Raw genomic sequence first — 24,623 nt, 5'->3', positions numbered from 1 at the left:
AGAACAGCCTAATGTAATTCTAATAGTTCTCATTTTACTGAAAAAGAAGGCAATCCAATTATAAATAAGTTATTTATGTGTAGGTCACATAGTTATAAATAGAGAAGTTAAAATTTGGATACAAGACAGAAAAGTCTGCCAAAATTCTTGTGAGAATGTAATGCTAGTGGCTTATGTAGCTTGCACCTGTTTTCCTGCCTGTTGGTCTAGTCGTTTTCCTCTCACTCTAGGTGGGGTTTAAGAAGTCTGTGACAGGATGTTTGAGAGATTAGCTGGCATTTAGGAATATTGTTTGAAAACTCAGCTTTTGCTGAGTTGGCATATGCTCTAACCAACCTATTTACTGAAGTGATGCTCAACTCAAGGAGGTAGTAGGTTTATTATTGTAAATATTTTTAAAGTCCTGAACAGAGAAGACTAATTAGATTTAATGTGTGGGTTTACACATACATAAACAGTCTGCCTACTTATACCTAAGAAATGACTAGGTGAAAAGCCAGTGTCATCCAGTAAAATATTTTTCTTGTCTAAAATATGTTGAAGTAGGGTGGCTCAGTCATTTGGGCGTCTGACTTGATTTGTGCTGGGGTCGTGGTCTGGGGGTTGTGGGATTGGCCCCGAGTGGGGCTGTGCACTCAGCCTGGAGTCCGTTTCTCTCCCTTTCCCTCTGCCCCTCCCCCTTTTGTGCATGCTTTCTCTCTCAAATAAATAAACAATCTTTTAAGAAATAATAAAATATGTTGAAGGATTTTTAAAATAGAATGAAGTTAATAATGGATTTTTAAAATAGAATCAAATTAATGCTAAGAATTAATATGCATATATGTATTTTTTAGTTTTAAAACTTGCATACGATATCTCACGTAAAACTCAGAACAAGCCTATGAATAAATTTTCCAAAGAAATCCAAGGTTCAGGGGTGCCTGGGTGGCTCAGTTGTTAAGCGTCTGCTTTCGGCTCAGGTCATGATCTCAGGGTCCTGGGATGGAGCCCTGCATCAGGCTCCCTGCTCAGCGGGAAGCCTGCTTGTCCCTCTCCCACTCCCCCTGCTTGTGTTCCCTCTCTCGCTGTCTCTCTCTGTCAAAAAATAAATAAAATCTTAAAAAGAAAAACATTTAAGAAAGAAAAGCTGAGGTTCAGAGAGAGAAACTGACTAGTCTTAAATCAGAAAACCAGAAGTGGCAGCGGCAGAATTAAAATTCAGTTTCTGGTCTCTAAGTCCAGTATATTCTTATTTGCTGTGCAGTGTGACTTTAACATTTTTTGAGTGGTAGCAGATCAACCATTTTCTCTGAATGAGTCCTCGTAAAGAATTAACTCTTAATTCTTTTTTTATTGTGACTGGTTATAAGGACTGATAAACCACATAGTCTTTTTCTCACTTAATGTGATTTTATCCTATAGATGCCTTAGCTGCTAATTAAAGTTTCTTTTTCATTAGGTATCTCCTGCATCTCATAAACTCCTAAAAGTGAATTGTCCCCCACAATACTGCTTTAATCTCAAGTGAGACACCAACATGGCTTGCTATATGCCCGTTTCTTTAGCAGTTAACTAAGAAGTTATTTCAGTCTCCTGTATTAATTGAGTGTAAAGTACTGTGTTGAGACAGCTATACAAAGATGATCAAAACATCTTTAAACTTAAGCACCTATTCTCTACCAGACTAGTACCTAAAACTTTATTACTTTCCCACTTTGCTAAACTTTCTGATACATTGATTTTTCTCAGCTGTAGAATTAAACAGTATGCTTCAAGTTCTTGGGAGGGGATTTTTTTTTTAATACCTTGATTTTCTCGGCATTATCTGTAAAATGAAAGGAAAGTACTTAATCTAGATAGCCGAATAATGTTGTACACTTATGAGATACTGTATTGTGTATAGATTGGAAGTGGACTGTGTAAGATCTACTTTTATGTTGTAATTCTTATACTTTTTTTCCCCATCTTTCCCCTTAGATTTCCTTCATGGATACATTTCATAGCATTATTATGTGATGTGAGAAGTTTTTTGTTTTTTTTGTTTTTTTGAAGTAACATGGATTTTATACTACAGAATCAAGAGATTGGCTTTATAGGAGAAATTGATTTATAAAAAGTGGTACAGGTTTTTATAGATAACCATGACAACATCCCATATGAATGGGCATGTTACTGAGGAATCAGACAGCGAAGTAAAAAAATGTTGATCTTGCATCACCAGAGGAACATCAGAAGCATCGAGAGATGGCTGTTGACTGCCCTGGAGATTTGGGCACCAGGATGATGCCAGTACGTCGAAGTGCACAGTTGGAGCGTATTCGGCAACAACAGGAAGACATGAGGCGTAGGCGAGAAGAAGAAGGGAAAAAAACAAGAACTTGACCTTAATTCTTCCATGAGACTTAAGAAACTAGCCCAAATTCCTCCAAAGACTGGAATAGATAACCCTATATTTGATACAGAGGAAGGAATTGTCTTAGAAAGTCCTCATTATGCTGTGAAAATATTAGGTAAGTAAATCCAGCAGTATAATAGAAAATAGAAAATACTTTTGTTTCTCTTGCCTTAACATAAATGTGTACAGGAAGGAACATTCTATTACTAGAATGTAAGTAATAGCAATCTGAATTCAAGACCAAGATAAGTTCTTTTCGTGCAAAGGCCATATAACCAACCATCATTGTTTACTTTTAGTCACATAGAGCTAAAGCATATGGCTAAAATGTTCAGTCACTACAGCATGGTTTTTAGATACAATCTTTGAATTAAAAATTTTGGTATGTGGGCAAACATTTATAGCCTTGAAATTCACCTTTTATTTCAAACTCAAACTTTTATATCAGGATTACTGAAAAGCGGTTTTCAGGTTTTGAATTTCTGATTTCCTTGAAGTTTGTAATATTGTAATGAAATTATTATCTGTAACTTATAATCTATTTGATTTTCTTTAATTAATGACTGCCAATAAGAAGTGGAGCTGTTCCTATGGCATCATACACATAAAACATGGCTCAAAACTACCAAACTCCATTCTGTGAAAAAAACAAAAACAAAAACAAAAAAAACGGCACCATGAGTTATTAGTAGATGTAAACAAAAAAGAAATCTGTGACCAAATAAATTTTGAGAACAGTGGGTTGAATAAGTTAAACCTCTATTACAGGACTTTAGATCCTTTAGAGTGCTAATATACATTATCAATCTGCAAGGGAGATTTATGTCAAATATATGTTTCCAAACTTAGAATATTTGATCATTGAACATACTTCCTTCCCTTCCTACACACACAGACACACATGCACATGAATAATCTGTGAACTGATGTTATGGGTATACGTTAATTTGTGTTCCCTTAAAACCGGTCTAACTAAAATTAAGTATTCTATTTATTGGCATTTATTATTTATAGATGTGAAAATAGAGGTACGTCCACTTTTTTTACTTCCACTTTTCTATGGAAGGAGAGAGTTTTCATTGTTGTTGTTCTTCCATTCATTTAAGTGTCTATTGAGCTCTATACTCATACCATCCTATGTGATATCCACAATAATTCTATTAACAGGACTTTATAATCTCCATTTTAGAAATAAAGAAATTGAAATTGAGTTAACTCACTGTTTAAGATTCCAAGCTAACAAGTGGTAGAGCCAAGTCTGAATTTCCTTGATCTAGATATGCAGTTGGTGTACTCCAAAGAGTTTGAGTAAAGAATGATGTCCAGCATGCTCTTCACTCACTGGATCAGAACTCTTACTACCAGGAGTGGAACACCTTCTTGTAATTTTCCCAAAGATACCATATATACTAGATTTGTTCCTCACAAAGTCTCTGTGTTCTAAGTCTGAAACAGTTTCTACTATATCACATCATCTTCTTTGTTATAAATTTATTAAGGAACCACATTTCTTGACAGAAAGCAACATGCATGCTTCTCTGTGTTTTAAAAAATCAGATGTGTTCAGTGATATTGAAGTCTGGTAAATGCCTTCAGGCATTATAATTATAGTGAAAACAGGCAGACAGCATCTCCCTTGCTGTCCTGCCTACCACTCTCTCGCAGTATATTCAATAAACTTTGTCTCCTTTAAAAAAAAATAACTGTAGTGAAAACAGAAAAAATACATATTTTCAAAATATATTTACTTGAAGGAATTTTATGCTCTTTTTTCCAAAGCGTTTTTTTAGAGTAAAAATATTTAATTCCCGATTGCCTCTTACTGGCCCTTATATCTCCCACCACTTTTTTTTTTTATTTACTTGAGATGGAGAGAGAGGGAACACGAGCAGGACGGGAGGGGCAGAGGGAGATGGCGAAGCAGGCTCTGCACTGAGCAGGGAGCCCGATGCAGGGCTCAATCCTAGGACCCTGGGATCATGACCTGAGGAAGGCAGACGCTGAACTGACTGAGCCACCCAGGCGCCCCTCCATTGTTTTTTATTAAAATATTCTTGTAAATATTCTCTGACTTGGAGAATGATTACATTGTAATAAATCCAGCCCAAGCCTGGACTGATTGTTCCTTTTTTTTTTTTTAATTTTTAAATTTTTAAATTAATGTATTTGTCCATTTGCTCTACTTAGATCAGGCAGAAAAATCTATCTAATAGATAATATTCATGACTCTCAGTAAAGAAACAAGTACAGCTTAAGCCAGATTCACTTTAGTGAAACTTTTTTTTTCCCTAAGCACAGAAGATTGGAGACCATTTCTCTCAAATTTTTTGCTTTTTCCTATTTCTTTTTATATGTTGCTTGCCTAACTTTTCTGCAAGTGTAGATTAAAGGACAGCTATATTTTCTTCCAGCTTGCAGTCCACTGTGGTTTTCAAAAATACCTTTGTGCAGTCCTTGAATTTAAGGCTGTTTCACATATTTTGTTTTAAAGTAGTTCAAAATGTATTACCAGGGACACCTGGTGGCACAATTGGTTAAGAGTTTGACTCTCAGTTTCAGTTTAGGTCATGATCTCAGGGTCATGAGATCAAGTCCCCCATCGGGCGCCACGCTCAGCACGGAGCCTGCTTGAGATTCTCTATCCCTTTCCCTCTGCCCCTCCCACTCATGTGCGCGCGCGCTCTCTCTCTCTCTCTCTCGCTCAAATCTTTTTTTTAAAAAATGTAAGAGGTATCTGTAATTCAATTTTTGAATAGAATACTTAATACTTTGAGAAATAAGTAATAGGTTTATTGCTGATAGACTCAACACGAATGTGTTAATTATAGGAAACATGATAAGTTAGTGGAAGTTATAGAGTTATTGCCAGTCAAAGCTTCATTTTTGGATATACTGAGTTTTAAGTTTTCATTTTAAAATGAAGTGTAATAGCTTTGTACCAAACTTTTTTTTCCTGTACATAATTTGCTAACACATCAGACTACAACAGAAGTACTCCCTTAAAGTTGTGTCTTCCTGCCAGTATTTTAATTAATAAACACATGCCAGAGGCAACTGCTCAGCCTTTTTCACAGCCAGAAACAGCCACCTTGTTTTAAATGAGGGAAGGACGCAACAACTAATTTCTTTCTTTAAGAGGAAGCCATCAGTTTCCAATGATACATCATCACTTATCTGTGAGTAGAGAAAATACTATTTTAAGAATTGAAAATATAATTGGAAGGTTGAATACTTTGGGTCGTGTTTTTTTTTAAGATTTTATTTATTTGAGGGTAGTGGTTTTTAATGAAAGGATTTATAAATTAGGTACCGTTTAATAATAAAAGTGCAGGGATGGAATTGATAGAAAATATTCTGAAAGGGTGAACTGAATTTGCTTGTTTAAAAGCAGTCAAAATCTTATTAAAAGGGGTGCCTGGGTGGCTCATTCTGTTAAGCCTCTGCCTTTGGCTTGGGTCATGATCCTAGGGTCTTGGGATTGAGCCCCACATCCGGCTCCCTGCTCAGCAGGGGGGGGAGTCGGCCTGTCCCTCTGCCCCTCATCCCACTCGTGTTCTCTCATGTGCATGCGCTCTCACGAATAATACCATCTTTTAAAAATTTTTTAGAATCTTATTAAAAGTTAGAAAATGGTGATGTGGGAACTTAATTTCAAATAAATAATAGTATTATAAATTATAAGAATTTTGATATATTAGGGAAGCTTTCCTTAAAATTGGCATGAGTTATTAAAACTTGGCTTTGCTTCAAATAAAATCTCATTGTCTTGTTCTCTTTCATAAGCCAAACAAACTACTTCATGAGGGAAATTCTGAGAAGATAACAAAGGAGGTTAAAGTAGGATGAAGTAGAGTAGAATCATTTTTCAGATACCTCTAGATTGCAGGTGCCACTGTTTTTGTATTCACATAGAAGTAATTTGGGGCCAGGGTTGTAGACAAGTAAATATAATAGACTATTTAAAGGGAATAAAGGAGGAAACACCATCATCTATCACATATGAAGAGACCTTAGGAAAGGCATACCCACCCACCCACACACACCCATGATGTTTTGTGGTTAATAAGGAGACCCTTGAAATTCGTGATCAGGGGCTTTTTAATTCATACCAGATGCTGTTGGTGTGAAGATAAAAGGTACGCCAAGGGGCAGAAAATTAGGATGAATAAAATACTTCATTATATTAATTAATAGCATGTTTCAGTCTTGATTAGTGTCTCCTGTTTTTGCCACATGTCTGAGTATTCAGCTATAAAGTCAGTAGTATTCCCGTATTTGATGTTACAAAGTAAAATATATCTTCTACATTTCTTTGTTATTTTTTGACTTCTGACTGACCATGGGATATCCTGGAATTTTGCTAGACTGTGATAAACGTTTTTAAAGATTGGCTTTAAGGAAAGTTTATTTAAATTCAACAAACAAAATTCCAGTGCCAATAAACCTTGAGTTCAGCCTACTTCTGATATAATAATTATTATTAAATTTTTCCTCAGCTGCTGTAGATGTTTCCAAGCTCTTTTAGTCATTCTTTGAGGAACTTTTTTTTCTGGGAGTAACATGATTAGACTTACGGGTACTAGATTTAATGTTTAAAATGTTGGGTCTGTTTGAAAATTTTCTGATTTGTTCAGATTGCTAAAATTAGAGCTAATCTAGAGTAAAGATTAGAAAATTCATTATAATATGTTTATAGTCATGTAATGTTTGGTTGTTAAATGTGCATAATTCTGAAAAATAATTAACTGCTATACCAGTCTTTGATACATTGCATCCAAACTTTTTTCTGCCTGTTAAGTAATAATAGATTTTAGCTTTTGCCCTCTTGCAAAGATTTGCATCATTGTGTCATGATATGTTCAGAAATGCGGGACATCACTGAATCATTGGAAAGGGATGTCCGGAGTCAGATGTAGAGTTTAAATATTTTTAATTTTCATTTAATTGCTATTGACATTCTAAGCTTAAGCTTCTGAATTTTCTTGAGGACCAAGTGAAAAAATGTAAATAAGTATGTGGCACACTGTAAGTTTGACTAAAATTTAGCTTTTTTTTTTTTTAATTTTATTTATTTGGGGGTGGGAGCAGGGGGAGGAGCAGAGGAGAAAAGAATCTCAAGCAGATTCCATGCTGAGTGCGGAGCCCAATGTGGGCTCAGTCTCACAACCCTGAGATCATGACCTGAGCCAAAACCAAGAGTCAGATGCTTAACCGACTGAGCCACCCAAGCACCCTAAAATTTAACTTTTGTAAGAACCAGAAGCCACCAAAGATCATCTAACCTCTTAGTCCATGAAGTTAATTTGTGGATCTTAACCAGCAAATTTTCATTTTGTTTTTTTAAAATAACAAATTTTTTAAGATATAATTCATATGGTGGCCTGGGTGGCCGTTAAGCATCTGACTCTTGGTTTTGGCTCAGGTCATGATTTCAGGGTCATGAGATTGAGCCCTGTGTTGGGTTCTGAGCTCAGTGGGGAGTCTACTTTTCTCCCTTCCTCCCTAGCCTGCTGCCCCTCCCCCCACTTACACACACACACACACACACACACACACACACACACACACACTCTCTCTCTCTCTCTCTCTCTCTCTCTCTCTCTCTCTCTCTCTCTCTCTCTCTCTCCTGTGCTGTCTCTCTTAACTATCCTTGCCTGTATACTTAAATGGTATTGTTTTTAATTTGTAACCCAATTTGTTAATGAGTAATTACTGTTCAGGGTTTTCCATGAGCTTCTGATTTATTTTTTTTTTAATTCATTTTGACTTGGTCCACTGCCAACCAAAATTCAAAGATCTGAATTTTATGTTCTTAAATTTGGAAAGAAAAAAGGAAAAGTCTACCTCTGTTTAAGCAAAGATTTCCAGAATGAATGTTCTGATTTTGATTCAGCAGATAGATATACTGGAAACTGATATAATTTCCTCATACTCAGAAATATTAAGGTCCTCATCTGAATATTCAGTTTGACCGGTTTAGGAGAAAAGAAGAAACCTTTAAAAGTTTCAGAAAAAAAGTTAAAAGTTGGTTGAAATCTAGAAATTTCTGAGGATAGGTTAAAGAAATCTGTATCATTTAAACAATGAGATGGAAGATTGTTATGCTAGAATAGATCTCTAAGAAACTGTCTTTTCATTTGGGTGTAAATGATAGCATGGGTTAAAATAAGCAAAGCTAATCCAGGGTAGGTGGTTATCACCATTACTTTGAAAGTTCTCCAGAGATGGAGATTCCTTAGCTTCCTTGTGTAATTTTATTTTGTACCCTTAAAGCCAAAAAGTTCTCCCATATGACTGCCTATGATAGAATTTCAGATAGAGCAACTCTTGGTTTTTGCTTTCTGTTGCCTAATTTAAATCTTCATTCTTTTATATTTTAGGCTACCAGGAGAGGGCCAAGGGGAAAGGAGGAGAGGGTTCGGGGGGTAGATTTGTGGATTTATGTGTATGTTTGTATTTATCTGATTAATTATATTCCAGTGCCAAATAGAAGTAATTTTTTTAGATAATGTATAATAGATAATATAATAATAGATAATATAGATTTAGATAATAAATGATTTAAGTGTTATAAGAAATGTTAGAAAAGATGATGGGAACTTAAAACAGTTTCTACTGAACATCAAGTAAGAAGAAATAGATCTAACTGTGGGACAAAGAATTTAACTAGATCTAAAGAACTTTCTTGTAGGGAAGCTGTGGCAGACTAGAATTTATCCTCAAAGCCAGATTTGCTATATTTGCTTTTGCCACCTTCTCCTCTGCAGTGTCCCCTTTTCCGCCCTCCCTCTGTCCTGCCGTACTGTGGTTATATCTCTGCTGCAATGCTCCCTTCTTTGTCCACTTCCCTCTCTGCACTGTGTCATTCTCTCTTGCTAGCCCTGTGATTCTCCATGTATCTTTCTATTTTTCTGTCCATGTGGCTCTTTATCCTTGTGTTTCCCCTGTTGTGTCTCTGTTTGTGGGAGTGGGGAAAGGAGTCTCTGTTCTCTGGATTCTGTTGTCTTTTTATTGTGTATCTTCATTGTTAATTACGGAAGAGGGTACATATTTGACAGGACTGATTTAGTTGTATCTGATTGGATTTTTAAAATTACTTCTGGGGGGCGCCTGGGGAGCTCAGTCTCATTAAGTGACTGCCTTCGGCTCAGGTCATGATCCCAGGGTCCTGGGATCGAGCCCCGCATCGGGCTCCCTGCTCTACAGAAAGCTGCTTCTCCCTCTCCCACTCCCCCTGCTTGTATTCCCTCTCTTGCTGTCTCTCTGTCAAATAAATAAAATAAAATCTTTAAAAAAAAAAAAGATTAAAAAAAAATAAAATTCCTTCTGGAATTGTACAGAATGTTTTAAGTAAACAAATATAACCTGCATCAGACAATGGAACATTTCTTTAAGTGTATACAAAATTAACTGTTCTTGAATAATAATTATTTGTAAAGTGCTTTTAAAGATGTACAGTATAGGAGCGCCTGGGTGGCTCAGTCAGTTAAGCATCTGACTTCGGCTCAGGTCATGATCTCAGGGTCCTGGGATTGAGTCCCGCATCAGGCTCCCCACTCACTACAGAGTCTGCTTGCTCCTCTCGCTCTGCCCCTCTCCCCACTTGTGCTCGCTCTCTGACTCTCTCTCTCTCTCTCAAGTAAATAAAAAATCTTAAAAAAAAAAAAAAGTTGTACAATGTAGGACCTAAGGGTTTTTTAACCTACAACTAAATATTCTGACCTTTGAAATTAAGAATTTTTATATGAAACTGAAATGTGAATGAGAATGTGTGTCAAAGTGAGAATCCCTGAGTTGATGTTACCCACAATAATTTTTCATTAGACATCAACCTTAATACCAAAGAAAAGATCCTTTGTCAAAATAACATTCCGAATTTTCTGGTAAAGAACTGAATAAAGACTGTGAACTTATTTATCGTGGTCAGTATTTTAAGACTAAGGGTGTAGGGGTCTGTTGGTTTCTTTGTGATTTTAAAACTTATTGGACAGAGGCAGCATCATTTTTAATGTCTTTTAAATTGATAAGCCTTTTAAAAAGCTTTAAAAAAAACACTAATTTCATCAGGGTCTGGGTATTTTCTATTTTTTCTTAAATGTTCATTTGTTTCAGCTACATGTAGTTTAGTCCATATCTTCTAGTCAATCTACATATATTTAATGAAGTTTTAAAAACTCACTGAGTGTCTGCTTTTCTACTTGTTCACTAAACATTCTTAATGAAAACATTTGGATCTGAAGGATGGAGTACTTTGAGCAGCTTTCCTGCATGGTATTATAAAAGTAGCATTTGGAGGGTGAATAAAACACATGCATTATATGCATTATATGTATGAAGATGTACAAACAGCTAGAGAAAATTCCTTCTAAAGATACGTGGTTCTAGCTGTCTTTAGCTAGAACGTATAAGCTCCTCTAAATACTGACCTGTGTACATTACATGCTGCTGTACTGGGCAAAATGACATCTCAGGACAGCTATTTGCCCTAGAATCTGCAAAAAAAAAAGTTTATCTTTTTTGTTCCCTTGGTGTGGCAGAAAAGCATTGCCTTACAAGTCTGAAGAAGTGGATTCTTCATCCAGGTGCCATTTTTTTGTATGGCTTTATTTTCTCCAGAGATTTTATCTGAGTTTATGTCGGTCTCTAGTTTGGAGGGTTTGGGTTGTTTTTTATATTGTGAAATGTTTCTCATGGTTTTTATGAGGATTCAATAAAATCCCACATATGCACATAATATGATATTCTGTATCTTACTATTCAGTAATGGCAATGACTAATATGTAATTTGGGCCAAATACATATTTGTAGTTTTCCAAAAATGGTTGGCAATGTTTAATTTTAAAAGCTGAGCTTAAGGGCAAGTGATCTCAATTCAGTCTGGTAATACTGATTAATGGAATAAATCTAAAGACAATTCCTAAGAAAGGTAATTTCACTGAAAACAGTTTTTACTAATTAAACAACAAAAATGTGACCAGGACATCAAAGAGGTAAGTGAAGTTGTAAAGAATGATAATTAACAAGTTTAAATTGGTCTTGATGTTAACTTAATAATCTTGAACCTTGAGCCCAGTTAAATGTTTTTATATTTCTAGCATTGGCAAGGTCCTTAGGTTTCCCACAACCCATTACTTATGTAGGTAAGTCCTAGGTCATTAGCCTGTTTGGGACTCTGTTGTATTATTATGCTTAACAGCTTTCCTATTCCTATAGATCTGATCTTAATCCCTGACCTACTGAGTGAAAAACATTTCCAGTTTGGCCTGGAGTTTTTTTTTTTCCTCTTGGTTTTTAAAACTGCTCCATGGTCTTTGTGGCTTTAGAACTCAGTATGCACAAATTGCCAGATTTCATCTTTCTCTGGAACCTGCATTCCCTTACACTATCCATTTTGGACTAACAGCAAAATTTCCTATTTCCTGTCTGAGCAGTGTCTTAACTGTGAGCTGATCTGAAATAAGGTCATTGATCTCAAGTTGTATCTCTCATTAAGCCATCCTAGTGTGAGTTACTCTTCTTTACTTTCCCTAGTTTTTCTCTATGACATATGACTACATTATCTCATTTTATACTTAAAATATTCTAAATATGAGAATTATATGCTGTGTTTACCACAGAGCAAAAAAAGGGCAACAAAAACTATTTGCCAGTGAGGAAATAGAATAACTATAAAAAAAAGACACAAAGACTCCATATAGCAGTCAGTTATCTTCGTCTCAAGTATATCATGTCTTAAAATATTATAGTAACCGATGTTAATAAAGCTTTTAGGTCAGTGGTTCTTAACCAGAAGGGTACAATATAATAAACTTAAAATCAGTACATATGTATTTATATTTAATGACATTCAGGAAGACGAGGTTCTGATTGTGTTTGAGGTAGAACTCTCAAGACTTATCTTTGCAGGTTCCCTTAGTAATTCTCATAAATATCCTTGATTAAAAAATCATTGTTCTGATAAAGCAAGAAAAGGTAGTTAGTACCAATCTGGAGGGCAATTTGTCAATATGTATCAAAGTTTTAAATGTTTTTATTATCTGATCAGTAATTTTAGGTGTTTATTCTAAAGAAGTTGGAAAATAACAGTTGCAAAACAGTACTATGTGACCTATATGGTTAAATCACCTTTTTTTTTTTTTAAAAGTCTGAAAGCGGGGTACCTGGGTGGCTCAGTCGTTAAGCTACTGCCTTCGGCTCAGGTCAGGATCCCAGGGTCCTGGGATCAAGCCCCAGTTTGGGCTCCCTGCTCTGCGGGAAGCCTGCTTCTCCCTCTCCCACTCCCCCTGCTTGTGTTCCCTCTCTCGCTTTGTTTCTCTGTCAAATAAATAAATAAAATCTTTAAAAAAATAAAAAGTCTGAAAGACTGTATAGTATAACAAATTAACACCGGTAATTATAGCTGGAAGATAAAACAACAGATTTTTATTTTTATTTTTTTTAATGTCAGTATTGCAGTGTCCTTATGGGTGGCTTTGGTACCAGGCGACATTAATGCAGAAGTTCCTTTGCCTTTAAAAGTTTAAATATTCTTGGTGTTGAACAGACAATAGAGAGATGGTTATCTTTTGGGCTGATTAAAGTTGCTTATTGATTACAGTCAGTGGTGATATCTGAAGCCCTTGATTTTTCTCATTGCCCTGACAAGTAGTCTGAGCTCTTTTAAATAATTACTTAACTTTAGGGTGGCTCAGTTGGTTAAGCGACTGCCTTAGGCTCAGGTCATGATCCTGGAGTCCTGGGATCGAGTCCCGCATCGGGCTCCCTGCTCAGCGGTGAGTCTGCTTCTCCCTCGGACCCTCCCCCCTCTCATGCTCTCTCTCTCTATTTCATTCTCTCTCTCAAATAAATAAAATCTTTAAAAAAAATAATAATTACTGAATTTTTAAATAGGAATCTCATTATCCACCCAGTGAAGTCTAAGATGGTCCTCCTAAGATTGTAGACAATTACTGCTCTAACTACTTTTGTTGGTTTTATAATTCTTTTTCCTTTTAAGATATTTAAATGTTTTCCTGTTTTGCTCTAAAGATACTTTAAGCCTATTGAATTCTTTATACTCTTAGGAATTCTTTATATACTTAGGTGATTCTGTGGTAACCTCTTTGAATTTGATGGAATCTGACATTCCATATTCTTTTTTTCCTCCCAGGTTTACTAAAGTATATTTGACATGTAAAATTGTATGTATTTAAAAGTGTACAATATGACGATTTGATGTATACATTGTGAGATATTTAGCATGGTTAAGTTAATTAACACATCCGTAACTTCAGGTACTGTGTGTGTGTAGTATGAGAGAGTAGCTCTTGATTACAGTCATCATGTAGCTCCTCAGAACTTACTCACCTGAAAAGCAACAGTTGGTAACTCTGACGAACATCTCCCAGTTTCCCCTATCTATATTTTCTTTCTAGTGTTCTAGATATTAGCTTAGCTTATGGTTAAATTCTAGCTATTTCTCAAGTTTTATTTAGCTCTGGGGCACACGATTGACAAGTTTTGACTTTCCATTTTTTTCCCCTAGTTATTTGCTGCATTTTAAATTACTGAAGAGTGTATCTGTATATTTTATAGGGACTAAATCTGTTTTGATTTGGGGGGAAAGGGTAAGGAACCTCAAGAATCAACTGTGAAGAACTATTCAAATCTATGAAAGAATTTAACAACTATTCAAATCTATGAAAGAATTATAGTAGTAATTATAAGATACATGTATAAGAATCAGTAGCTTTAAAAAAAATCAGTAGCTTTTCTGCAGGCTATATATGAAGAAAACTCATAAAAAGACTTAAGCTGAGAGGGTTTTTTCCATGTGACTGTGTATAAGACAGTAGTGGCCACTGTAAGTTTTTCCCAGACTCATACAGGCTTAATTTCAGTCAGAATCTCAATAGACTTTTCTTTTTGGAAGAATGGGAGAGAGTGGGTAGTACCTTGAAAAAATTATTCTGTAACTCATTTTGAATGGTCAAGACATTTTTGAAAATGTAATTAGCAAGTACTTGACATATCACTATGAGGAAAGACTGAAATGCTACTATAATTAAACATTGTGGCTCTGATAGACCAATGGACTAGAAAAAGACCCTATTATATGTAAGATTTTGGTGGTATGAATCAGTGGAACAGTAGAGATTATTCAATAAGTGGTGTTAGAATAATTGTTGACCACTTGGAAGAAAAGAATTGAAGTTAAAATTTCCCCTCAAATCTATACCAAAGTAAATTCTAGATAGATTAAAGTTAATTATGAAGTAGAAGCCATAAGAAGCCAAAAGAAATGTAGGCAAATATTTAATGACCTAGCAAAAGGAGTTATAAGCACAGAAACAGTGAAAGAAATCACACAGGAAAAGGTGGATCATTCTTAACATACAAGAGTCGAAAACTTCTATAATAAAAGCTGCCATAGACACAGTTAACAGACAAGTGAATAAACTGACTGTTTCTGACAAATGTAACAAAAACACACACATGCACACATCTACCTGTTGCGGGGCAGGGAAGAAACAACCTGTGGCTCTTAACCATTTTGGGATAACACTCTCCCAGAAAAATGCATGTGCTGCATATGCACACTAACAGGCATGTACACACATACACATGCCCACAATTTTCAATATAATTTTAGGAGACTCACATGTTTACAAGAGTTTTATGGACCACAAAGAAGTGCCTGGTAAATATGACTAAACCTCACCCTCCCCATTACATAAATTGGTTTTATAGGACTGTAAAGTTGAATATTAGTGAAACTATTGCTAATGGGATGTAAATTAAATTAGTAAAACTTCTCTGGAAAGCTTTTTGGTTTTTAAAATGTCAGAATCTTATTTAAAAATTCTATTTCTAGGAGTTAAGAAAACATCAGACTCTCAGACAAATTATTATTCAGCTGTGACCATTATGTATTGAAATGCTTATTATTTATAGTAGCAAAAAATTGGGAGGGAAGTAACCTGAATGCTCAGCTTTAATGTAATGGTAATTTAAATTATGGTTTAGCCATGCAACGAGTATCATGGAGCCATTATATATAATGTTTTTAAAAGAGTACTTGGCGATGTGGGAAAATAATTAAAATGTACTGTTAAATGAAAAAAGCAAATACTCGAGATATTTTTAAAAAAAGTTGTTTCTAGGTGATGGGACTGTTGGTGATTTTAAATTTATTTCTGTATTCCTCCTCATTTATTCTTATAGTGAGTATGTATTTTATACTTCAAATGCTTGGAAAAAATGTTATTCTACTTTGTATAATTTTTAGAGTTTTACTTAAAAATAGGTAAAATGATAGTGGTTTAACTCTCAAAAATATATGCAAGGTTTTTTTGGGAAAACTTAAATCGTTACTGGTTCAAGAAAGTTTATCTTAAAACACGTGTTGAATTAAGACAAACAATTAATTTTTGGATACCTTTTCCTTCTCCTACTAGAAGTGGAAGACTTGTTTTCTTCACTTAAACATATCCAACATACTTTGGTAGATTCTCAGAGCCAGGAGGATATCTCACTGCTTTTACAACTTGTACAAAATAAAGATTTCCAGAATGCATTTAAGATACACAACGCTGTCACAGTACACATGAACAAGGCCAGCCCTCCTTTTCCTCTTATCTCCAGTGCACAAGATCTTGCCCAAGAGGTATGTATTCTGAACATCTGCTTGAAATATACAAGCTAATTGTTAGTGACAGTAAGGCAGTATTATTGGAAAATACTGATGTGAATATAAGCCTTGTTTGAATTAATTACTGTTGATCACATGTTAATAATTTATTGTGATAGGAAAAACTTGCTGCATGCATTTTATCCTGAAAAAATATATACTTCAAAATCAGAGCTCTGTTTCATGAAAAGAAGTGTTAGTTTTATATATAAAATTATGTATTTGCATAGTGAGATAAATATTTGTCTAACTAAAGAGAAGTTTTTTTAGTGCTTTTATAAATGTATAATTTTATTTTAAGCATTATACATTATAAACTGAGATGAGCACTGATGAGGTAAAGTCATATCTGATAACCAGGTGTCATAAATATACAACTTCTAAAATTTGTTTGTAGATATTTTGAAGTTTTTCCTGTATAAAAACTCTGTAGAAGGTCCAAAAAAATTAAGTTTTAATGTATGGTGAGAGTTTCTTTCATTAACATGCTGACTTTGAAGTTCTAGTTTCTGCTGCTTGTTGATGTTGATATTCAGTGTCTAATGTATTCTGCAAACATCTTTTAAATTGAAGGCTTTAAAAAGATATAAATAAGCCATCTCCTGTGTTTTGGGATGGAATTCTGTCATTATTATAGGATTTTAAGTTACTTTGATATAAAAACTAAAAATTCTGGAAGTCCATTAAGTAAATCTGTTTCATTGAACCCAGACACGAGACAGAAAATGGCCTCCGGGGAAGGGTAGGACTTTGAGATTTACAGGCGTTTAAAATATCTTAGGAGGCATTTTTTCAGATGAGCACAGAATGTATTTTCTTTGTTTAGGTGCATACAATGGATAAAAATCCTATGTGGAAGAGTGACTGAGAGAAGTCTTGTGTCACCCAGAATAGGAGAGTGTGACCTAAGGACGTATCCTAGAGAGGAAATTTTCTGTCCACTAGAATTTAAAAGAGCTAGTTGAAACCCATTCTTTGTGCTCTTTAATTATTGAAATTAAATATGCAAAAATTTTAATTAAAAATTATTTCTGCAGTTTTACTTATAGCTTAAATGGTTTTTTGAAAATTGCTTTCCTTATAGACATCAAAATAATCAACATACTTTGATTTTATTTACTCACAAATACAGGTAACTTTTATTGTATGCAGTTGGGAGGAATGCATAGTAATAATCATTCTCTTCCCTGTCTTTGTCTACTACCTCCTGGGCCTTTGTTTTGTTGAATAGAACAATGGGTGGGAAAGAGAATGAGATAAGCAAGAGAGACCAAAATTGCTCCAGTTAAAGAAAGTGGCACAGGCAACAGAAAGGGTGAAAAGAAAAAGAATAAAAGAGGCAACATAGCTTAAAAAGTTTTAGGAGTTGACTGCATATCAAGAGGCACCTGGATTGAGTGAGGCAAAGAAAAGCCATTTGTAAATGGCTTAAAGAGTAAATGCTTTGGGAGAGAAGGAAAGCGTTGAAAAGAACTTTAAAAAATTAATTTGAAAATTAGTTTTAGGATAGTGAACGTATTTACGTGGTTCACAATTTTAAAAGTACCCTAGCAAGGAGACTTTCTGAATAATTTGCTGTCACGTCCTTAAAATATCTTCAGTAATACTCAAGAATTGTGTTGCTTTGATGATGGTAGGATACGTGGCTGATAGGCACCTTGGGCTGAGACTAGTCTTAAATGAGTACACAGTGAGGGACCTAGTCAGGGCCACAGTGTAAGTGGTTGTGCTGCTGTGTGAATAACTTCCCCCATAGCTGTGTCTACACAACTCTGCGGCAGCCCTGATTTACAGTGCATAACACTTAAGAAAAGTATATACTTAGCTCGTCCTAGCAAAGTGTTAAATCTGATGACAAAATGCTAAAAGTTTAAATGGACACGTTGCCTTTATTTTATAGCTGGAAAAATGCTACCAAGCACCTAATTCAACTCTTCTGTTTTATATTTCTGAATATTGATAGTGAGGTCAGGTGATTTTGTGACTAGCTTAAGACTAACTAGGCTGCTCATCTGCTCAGTGCCTACTGTTTTGCTTTTATAGCATTCATAATTCCAGCCATTTTAATATGCAGTGAAGAAATTACTTCATGCTTCAGTTGTATCATTTTTACATGAAAATTAAAGTAAAAAAATACAAGAAATTTAGCAAAAGAATGTCTTAAAACATTAGGAAGTGTTCTTTGTTTTTATAGCTTTTTTAAATAGTATTTTTATAGTTTTTTATGTTAGTTAAACATTAGATATTGTATAATAGATAATAAAGGCTATGAAAACTTCATATATTGAGATCCAGATTAAATCTTTGACAATCTAGAGTATTTATTAATAACTACAAATCAAGGTTTTTTTGGTCACTGAAGTGCTTTTATCAAGAAAAGTTTGAAAACTTGGGTTTCATTTAATGAACTTCTGCTTATCCAGTAAAAATGTGAGCCAGCAGACTAGGAAATAGTATTTTATTTTATTATTTGATTTTTGAGATATTGAGATATATATATACATGTGCATACATGTATAAATATATATATAACAAAACTTGAATCCAGAAGAACTCTCACAAATTAATAGAAGAAGACTATTCAAATTTTTTTTTAATAGGCAAAGGACTTGAAGAGACACTCACAAGAAGACAAAATCCAAATGGCCAATAAGTATGAAAAGGTGTTCAGATCATTAGCTAACAGAAATGCAAATTAAAACAAAATGAGATATCACTATATAGACACCAAAATGATTAAAATTAAAAAAAAAAAGACTGGCAATATCAGATGTTAGTGAACTTATGAAGCAACTGAAACTCTCCCACATTAGGGGCACCTGGGTGGCTCAGTCGTTAAGTGTCTGCCTTCGGCTCAGGTCATGATCTGAAGGTCCTGGGCTCCAGCCCCTTTTGGGGCTCCCTGCTCAGCGGGGAGTCTGCTTCTCCCTCTACCACTCCCACTGCTTGTGTTCCCTCTCTTGCTGTCTCTCTCTCTGTCAAATAAATACTCTAAAAAAAAAAAAAAAAGAAAAAACTCTTACACATTACTGGTGGGGTATAAATTGGTACTACCACTTTGGAAGGTGTTTGGCAAGCTAAAGCTTAACGTACCTATATGTTATGACCCAGCAGTTCCATTTCTGGGTATGTACCTAAGAGAAATGAAAACATATCCACACAAAGACTTAAGTACAAATACTGTTTATAGCATTCAGATAATAACAGGGATCAACCCAGGTGCCCATTGATCAGCGAAAGTTGTTAGGCTATCACTGAGGAAGAACAATGAATAATCAATTACGGTCTAATGAGAAGTACCGTGATGGCAGTATTTGTAAGGTACCAAGAGCACGAGATAGATGTGTCTGATTCAAGGGGAGAGGACAGGAGAAAGGAAGAAACATAGATGAAAATTTAATTTGCTGAGTCTTGAAGGATGATTGAGAATTTGCCAGGAAATCCAGGAAAGAGGAAAAGCCATTACATTGGCAAAGGGTACAAAGACTGTAGTGACTGAGGAAGTCTGGCATATTTCTTCAACAATGAGTAAAGGGTAGGATATAATCTTAAGAGTCCAGATCCCGAAAGCCAGATAAGCCAATTAATAAGTTTAAATTTAATTTATGATGGATCTGTGTGATAAATATTTTTAAATAATTAACTTACATGAATAGATAAAAGGAGGAAACCATATGATCAACTTGATGCAGAAAAGATACCTGAAAAAAATTTAGTACCTACCCTTGATGATGAAAATTCTTAGAAAGCCAGGCACATTTTGTTAACTTAATAAAAAAAATAATATCAGGTATCAATAGGGAGCATCCTGTGTAATGCTGAAGTACCCAACACATTGCTTTTTAAGCCTGGAATAAGACAATCTGCAGACTCTCACCTCTAATATTCAACACTTTTCTGGAGGTATTAGCTAGTGCAATGAAACAGGAAGAAGTAATGAAATAGAAAGTTGTGGGAGAACAGCAAAACTGTGAAATTGTTTCTAATTTGAATAGGCTGAATTACTTTGACAATTCAGGTAGCTGGGAGAGCTAGCAATCAATAGGGAGCATTCATAATCATATAGGGAGACGGCATGATGCATGCAGAGAACAACAAGCAGTTTAGGGCTGGACCAAAAAGATTAAGGCATGAGGAGTGCCAGGTGATAGGGCTGGAAAAGAAGCAGAAGTCAGAGGATGCTAAGGAACTTGGACTTGATCCTGTAAATGACAGCCAACCGGAACTAAAATGTTTATATTTCTTTTCTAGAATTGAAAAGGATATTTAATGACATAGAAAAATAAAATATTTTAAAAATTAATATCAAATCAAAGCAGTTATAGAACTGTATAAATAGTATGATCTCATTTCGATAAAATTAAGTGTAATGGATAAACACAGATTTTCCCATAGTTTTGGGGTTATGGGCATATTTTTTTTGGTAACCAACTTTATTGATATAATTTACATATGCTTAAAATGGGTACATTTATTCTATAGTTCAGTATGTTTTGACATATTATACACTTGTGTAATCTACCACCACAGTCAGGTTATAGAAGCATTCCTGATTCTACTAAGCTTCCTCATGGCCCTTAACAAACAAGAACCACCTCCCTCCCACTCCCCAAGCCCTAGGCCTTCACTGATCTGTTTTCTGTTTTTACAAATTTGTCTTTTCTGGGCATTTCATATAAATGGAATAAGATAATATGTAGTCTTTTGTGTCTGACTTATTTTTCAAATTCATCCATGTGTTGCATGTATCAGATTTTGTAAGTTCTTGCTGAGTGAGTAGTATTCCATCGTATAAGTATCCCATAATTTGTTTCACCACTCACCTCTTGATGGATATTTGAGTTGTTCCCTATTTATCATTCTAGCAGTGTGTAATGGTATATCATTTTAGTTTGTATTTACATATATTGAGCATTTTTCATAGGCTGTTTCCGTCTTCTTTTGTAAAATAGCTTGTCAGATTTTTTTCCCGTTTAAGAAGTCAGATTGTTGGTCTTGAGTTCTAAGAGTTCTTAATATATTCTAGTTACAGGTTCTTTTGTCATATATATATGTCATGGTGGATTTTGGTAAAAACAAGGATAAGGATAATACAGGAGGATATATACCAGATTAATATCTCTGGGTTTGAAGGTTATGACTTTTATTTCCTTCTTTTTGGTTAACTATTTTCCAATTTTTCACATTTAACATATACCATTTCTGTAATTTTAAAAATTAGTTTAAAAACGAAAAGGAGGGTGGGGGATGGGGTACCTGGGTGATGGGCATTAAGGAGGGCATGTGGTGTAATGAGCACTGGTGTTATATACAACTGATGAATCACTGAATTCTACCCCTGAAACTAATAATATACTATATTTTAATTAATTGAATTTAAATAAAATTAAATTTAAAAAAAGAAGGATTTGGGCTCTGAAAGAAAAGAGAGAAAAATAATGTAGCTAGAAAAGAGTATTAGATCAGGAGAGAGTATTTTCTTTTTAAAGATAAGAGATTAGAGCATTTTTATAGGCCAATGGAAAGGAAGCAGTACAATGTAAGAATAGCCTTTTAATTCCTTAGTCCTTTGTAGAAATAGTTGATGTGTGAGGACACTAAAATAGGTAACATATGGACTAATAGGGAAAGGAAATAAACACTTAAGAGGAGCTCTACATTTCTATAGAAGAGAAGATCTCAGAGATGTTTAGGAAAGGATTTAAAAGTAAAAGGAAAAAAATGTCCATATACAAAATTATTTTTTTAAGATTTTATTTATTTATTTGAGAGAGAGAATGAGAGAGAGAGCATGAGAGGGGGGAGGGTCAGAGGGAGAAGCAGACTCCCCGCTGAGCAGGGAGCCCGATGCGGGACTTGATCCTGGGACTCCAGGATCATGACCTGAGCCAAAGGCAGTTGCTTAACCAACTGAGCCACCCAGGCGCCCCAAAATTATTATTGAGTTGATTTGGTACACACTGTATACCCTCAGCATTTTTAATCCAGATTTTTCTTTTCCCCTCAGAATTACTTTTTCTAGCTATCAAAAGGTCAGGATCAGGGACTATAAATTTCATGTTAAATTAGCCTAGATTTGATATATTTTAAAAAGAAAGACACCTTATTTTAAAAAATCAGCATTTAATTGCCTCCAGTTTTGGATTACTGCATTTGTCCATTAGTAAGGCTTTAATAGAATTCTTGAAGATAATAATTGCTATGTTACCTATGCTGTTTACACATACAGAACTCTACAATTAGAAACATGTTTGTCTAGGAACCGAAACAAGAGAACAGGCTGGTTTGGGAACTGTCATTACTTTGATCCACTTGTGGTCAAATTAGTTAATCCCCAAATAATCACCTCTTAGGTTTGATAGGGGAATTACTAATAAAATGATTTAAAATAGGGGTGCCTGGGTGGCTCAGTCGTTAAGCATCTGCCTTCGGCTCAGGTCATGATCCCAGGGTCCTGGGATCAAGCCTCGCATCGGGCTCCCTGCTCTACGGGAAGCCTGCTTCTCCCTCTCCCACTCACCCTGCTTGTGCTCTCTCTCTCACTGTGTCTCTCTCTTTAAATACTTGTGGTAGAAGAAAGAAGATTGAAAATAAATGAACTGGGGGCACCTGGGTGGCTCAGTCGGTTAAGCATCCAACTCTTGATTTTGGCTCAGGTCATGATCTGACCTGGATGATATGGAGCCTTACGTTAGGCTCCAAGCTCGGTGGGGCATCTGCTTGAGATTCTCTCCCTCTCCAGTCTGCCCTCCCCCTACTAGCACTCTTTCTAAATTACTAAGTAAATAAACTCTTAAAAAAAAAAAATGAACAGAGCATACAGCCTAAATGATTAGAAATTGAAAAGGGGAATAAACTAAAGCAGAGGAAAGGAACTGGGATTATTCAAATGGAAAGAACGACAGATTTAAATTTAGAAGCTGGGTTTTTGAAAAGTACAAGAAAATAGAGAAACCTTTGACAAGTTACATAAAGGAAAAAAATTCCAGTAACATTAGAAAATCTACCCTTAAAAACTCTACCATGCCCAGATGAATTTATATACAAGCTCTGTTAAAACTTTAGGGAACATACAATTCTGGTGTCAAATAAACTGTTTTAATACATAAATATAGACTATTTCCCACCTCCGTGTACTAGAATAGTATAACCTAGATACTAAAACCAGACAGTAGTTCCGCAAACCAGTGTACATGACTTGCACTCAACAAGTAGAGGCCAATCCAGTTTAGGAACATTAAGGTAAGAAATCTTAAAATATGAATAACTCATATCTAGAAATATATTAAAGTAGTAATTTATTATGTGCCTAGGTACTGTACTAAGCAGTTTATATGGATTATCTCAATCTTTTAAGAACCTTGAATGGTAGGTGCCATTCTACAGATAAGGAAATAAAGGCTAAAAGAAATTCATCATAATCAAGTGTAGTTTATCCTAGGAATACAAGAATTGCTCAACCTCAGGAGATTTTTTAATGTAATTACCTGTGCCTGTGGCCTGGTAGTTGTTCCATTACTCTCACATAAGTGTATCTTGTTAGTCTGTGACTAAAGTGTCATCTCTGATTTAAAATGTAGTTATATAAACATGATTTTGGTGAAACTATAACTAGTCAAACTGAGGGTTCTAGAGGGGATGGGGGGATGTGTTAGCCTAGTGATGGGTATTAAAGAGGGCATGTGCTGCGTGGAGCACTGGGTGTTACATGCAAACAATGAATCATGGAACACTACATCAAAAACTAATGATGTAATGTGTAGTGATTAATGTAACAAAAAAATCAGTACAAAGTGGGAAAAAAAGCTATAGTAACAGAATAGTTTTTCTTCCCTTATGTAATCATTATTAGTCTATTTATAGTATGTTGGGAGAAACTTTCAAGAAGCAAATAGGTCATTCATAGTTGTAAATACCAAAATCTTATCTAGTGTATTTTTTTAAAGAATGCTGTTAATGATAACAAGGTTGAAAACTGTGTAAGAAGAAACATATTCCTTTTTTCTCTTATAATTCTACTTTGTAGTGCTTTTCTTTCTTACAAGTAGTTTCTTACAAGTTTAAATTGTATCTTTTTTTTTATATACCTATATATGTGTTGGTGATACTTCCTATAACCTAGGAAAAATAATCTTATGTTTCTTAGGTACAAAGTGTTTTGAAGCCAGTCCACCAGAAGGAAGGACAAGAATTAACTGCTTTGCTGAGTGCTCCACATATTCAGGTAGAAAATGAACAAAATGATATATAAGTGATTTTTCCAGCATTCAAAGTCTCTGCTAAGTCTCTTAGGGCTAGAAGAGACCTCAGACATTATCTGTGTAGCCTGTTTGGTTTATAACTCACACTGCAAAATAATTATGTTGGAATACACACACACACACACACACACACACACACACGTTACTTTAATTTTTGATTATATATTTTTATATTTAAAATTAACCACATTAGTTTTGAAACAACTTTGTATTCTATACAAAAATTCTTCCCTTTTTTGGTTATATTTTCCATAAATTTTAATTATCTATGGTGTTGGGCCTTTAAATTGATTTTGTTATTATGAAGTTTAATAAG

General features: G+C 34.9%; 1 protein-coding gene across 1 annotated transcript in view; it reads left to right on the top strand.

Moving 5' to 3' along the window:
- Positions 1–24,623, top strand: part of MPP5 (membrane palmitoylated protein 5) — a 70,258-nt gene that overhangs the window by 17,779 nt on the left and 27,856 nt on the right. The window contains 5 exon segments of the mRNA XM_027570191.2: positions 1,960–2,177; positions 2,179–2,343; positions 2,345–2,492; positions 15,814–16,022; positions 24,193–24,270. Coding sequence (XP_027425992.1) covers positions 2,124–2,177; positions 2,179–2,343; positions 2,345–2,492; positions 15,814–16,022; positions 24,193–24,270 — 654 coding nt within the window. The 5' untranslated portion in view covers positions 1,960–2,123.

Source organism: Zalophus californianus, chromosome 6, assembly GCF_009762305.2.
Source record: "Zalophus californianus isolate mZalCal1 chromosome 6, mZalCal1.pri.v2, whole genome shotgun sequence".
In the NCBI taxonomy this organism is placed as follows: domain Eukaryota; kingdom Metazoa; phylum Chordata; class Mammalia; order Carnivora; family Otariidae; genus Zalophus; species Zalophus californianus.
The sequence above is the reverse complement of the archived record's forward strand: the minus strand, read 5'-3'. Positions and strand labels throughout refer to the sequence as shown.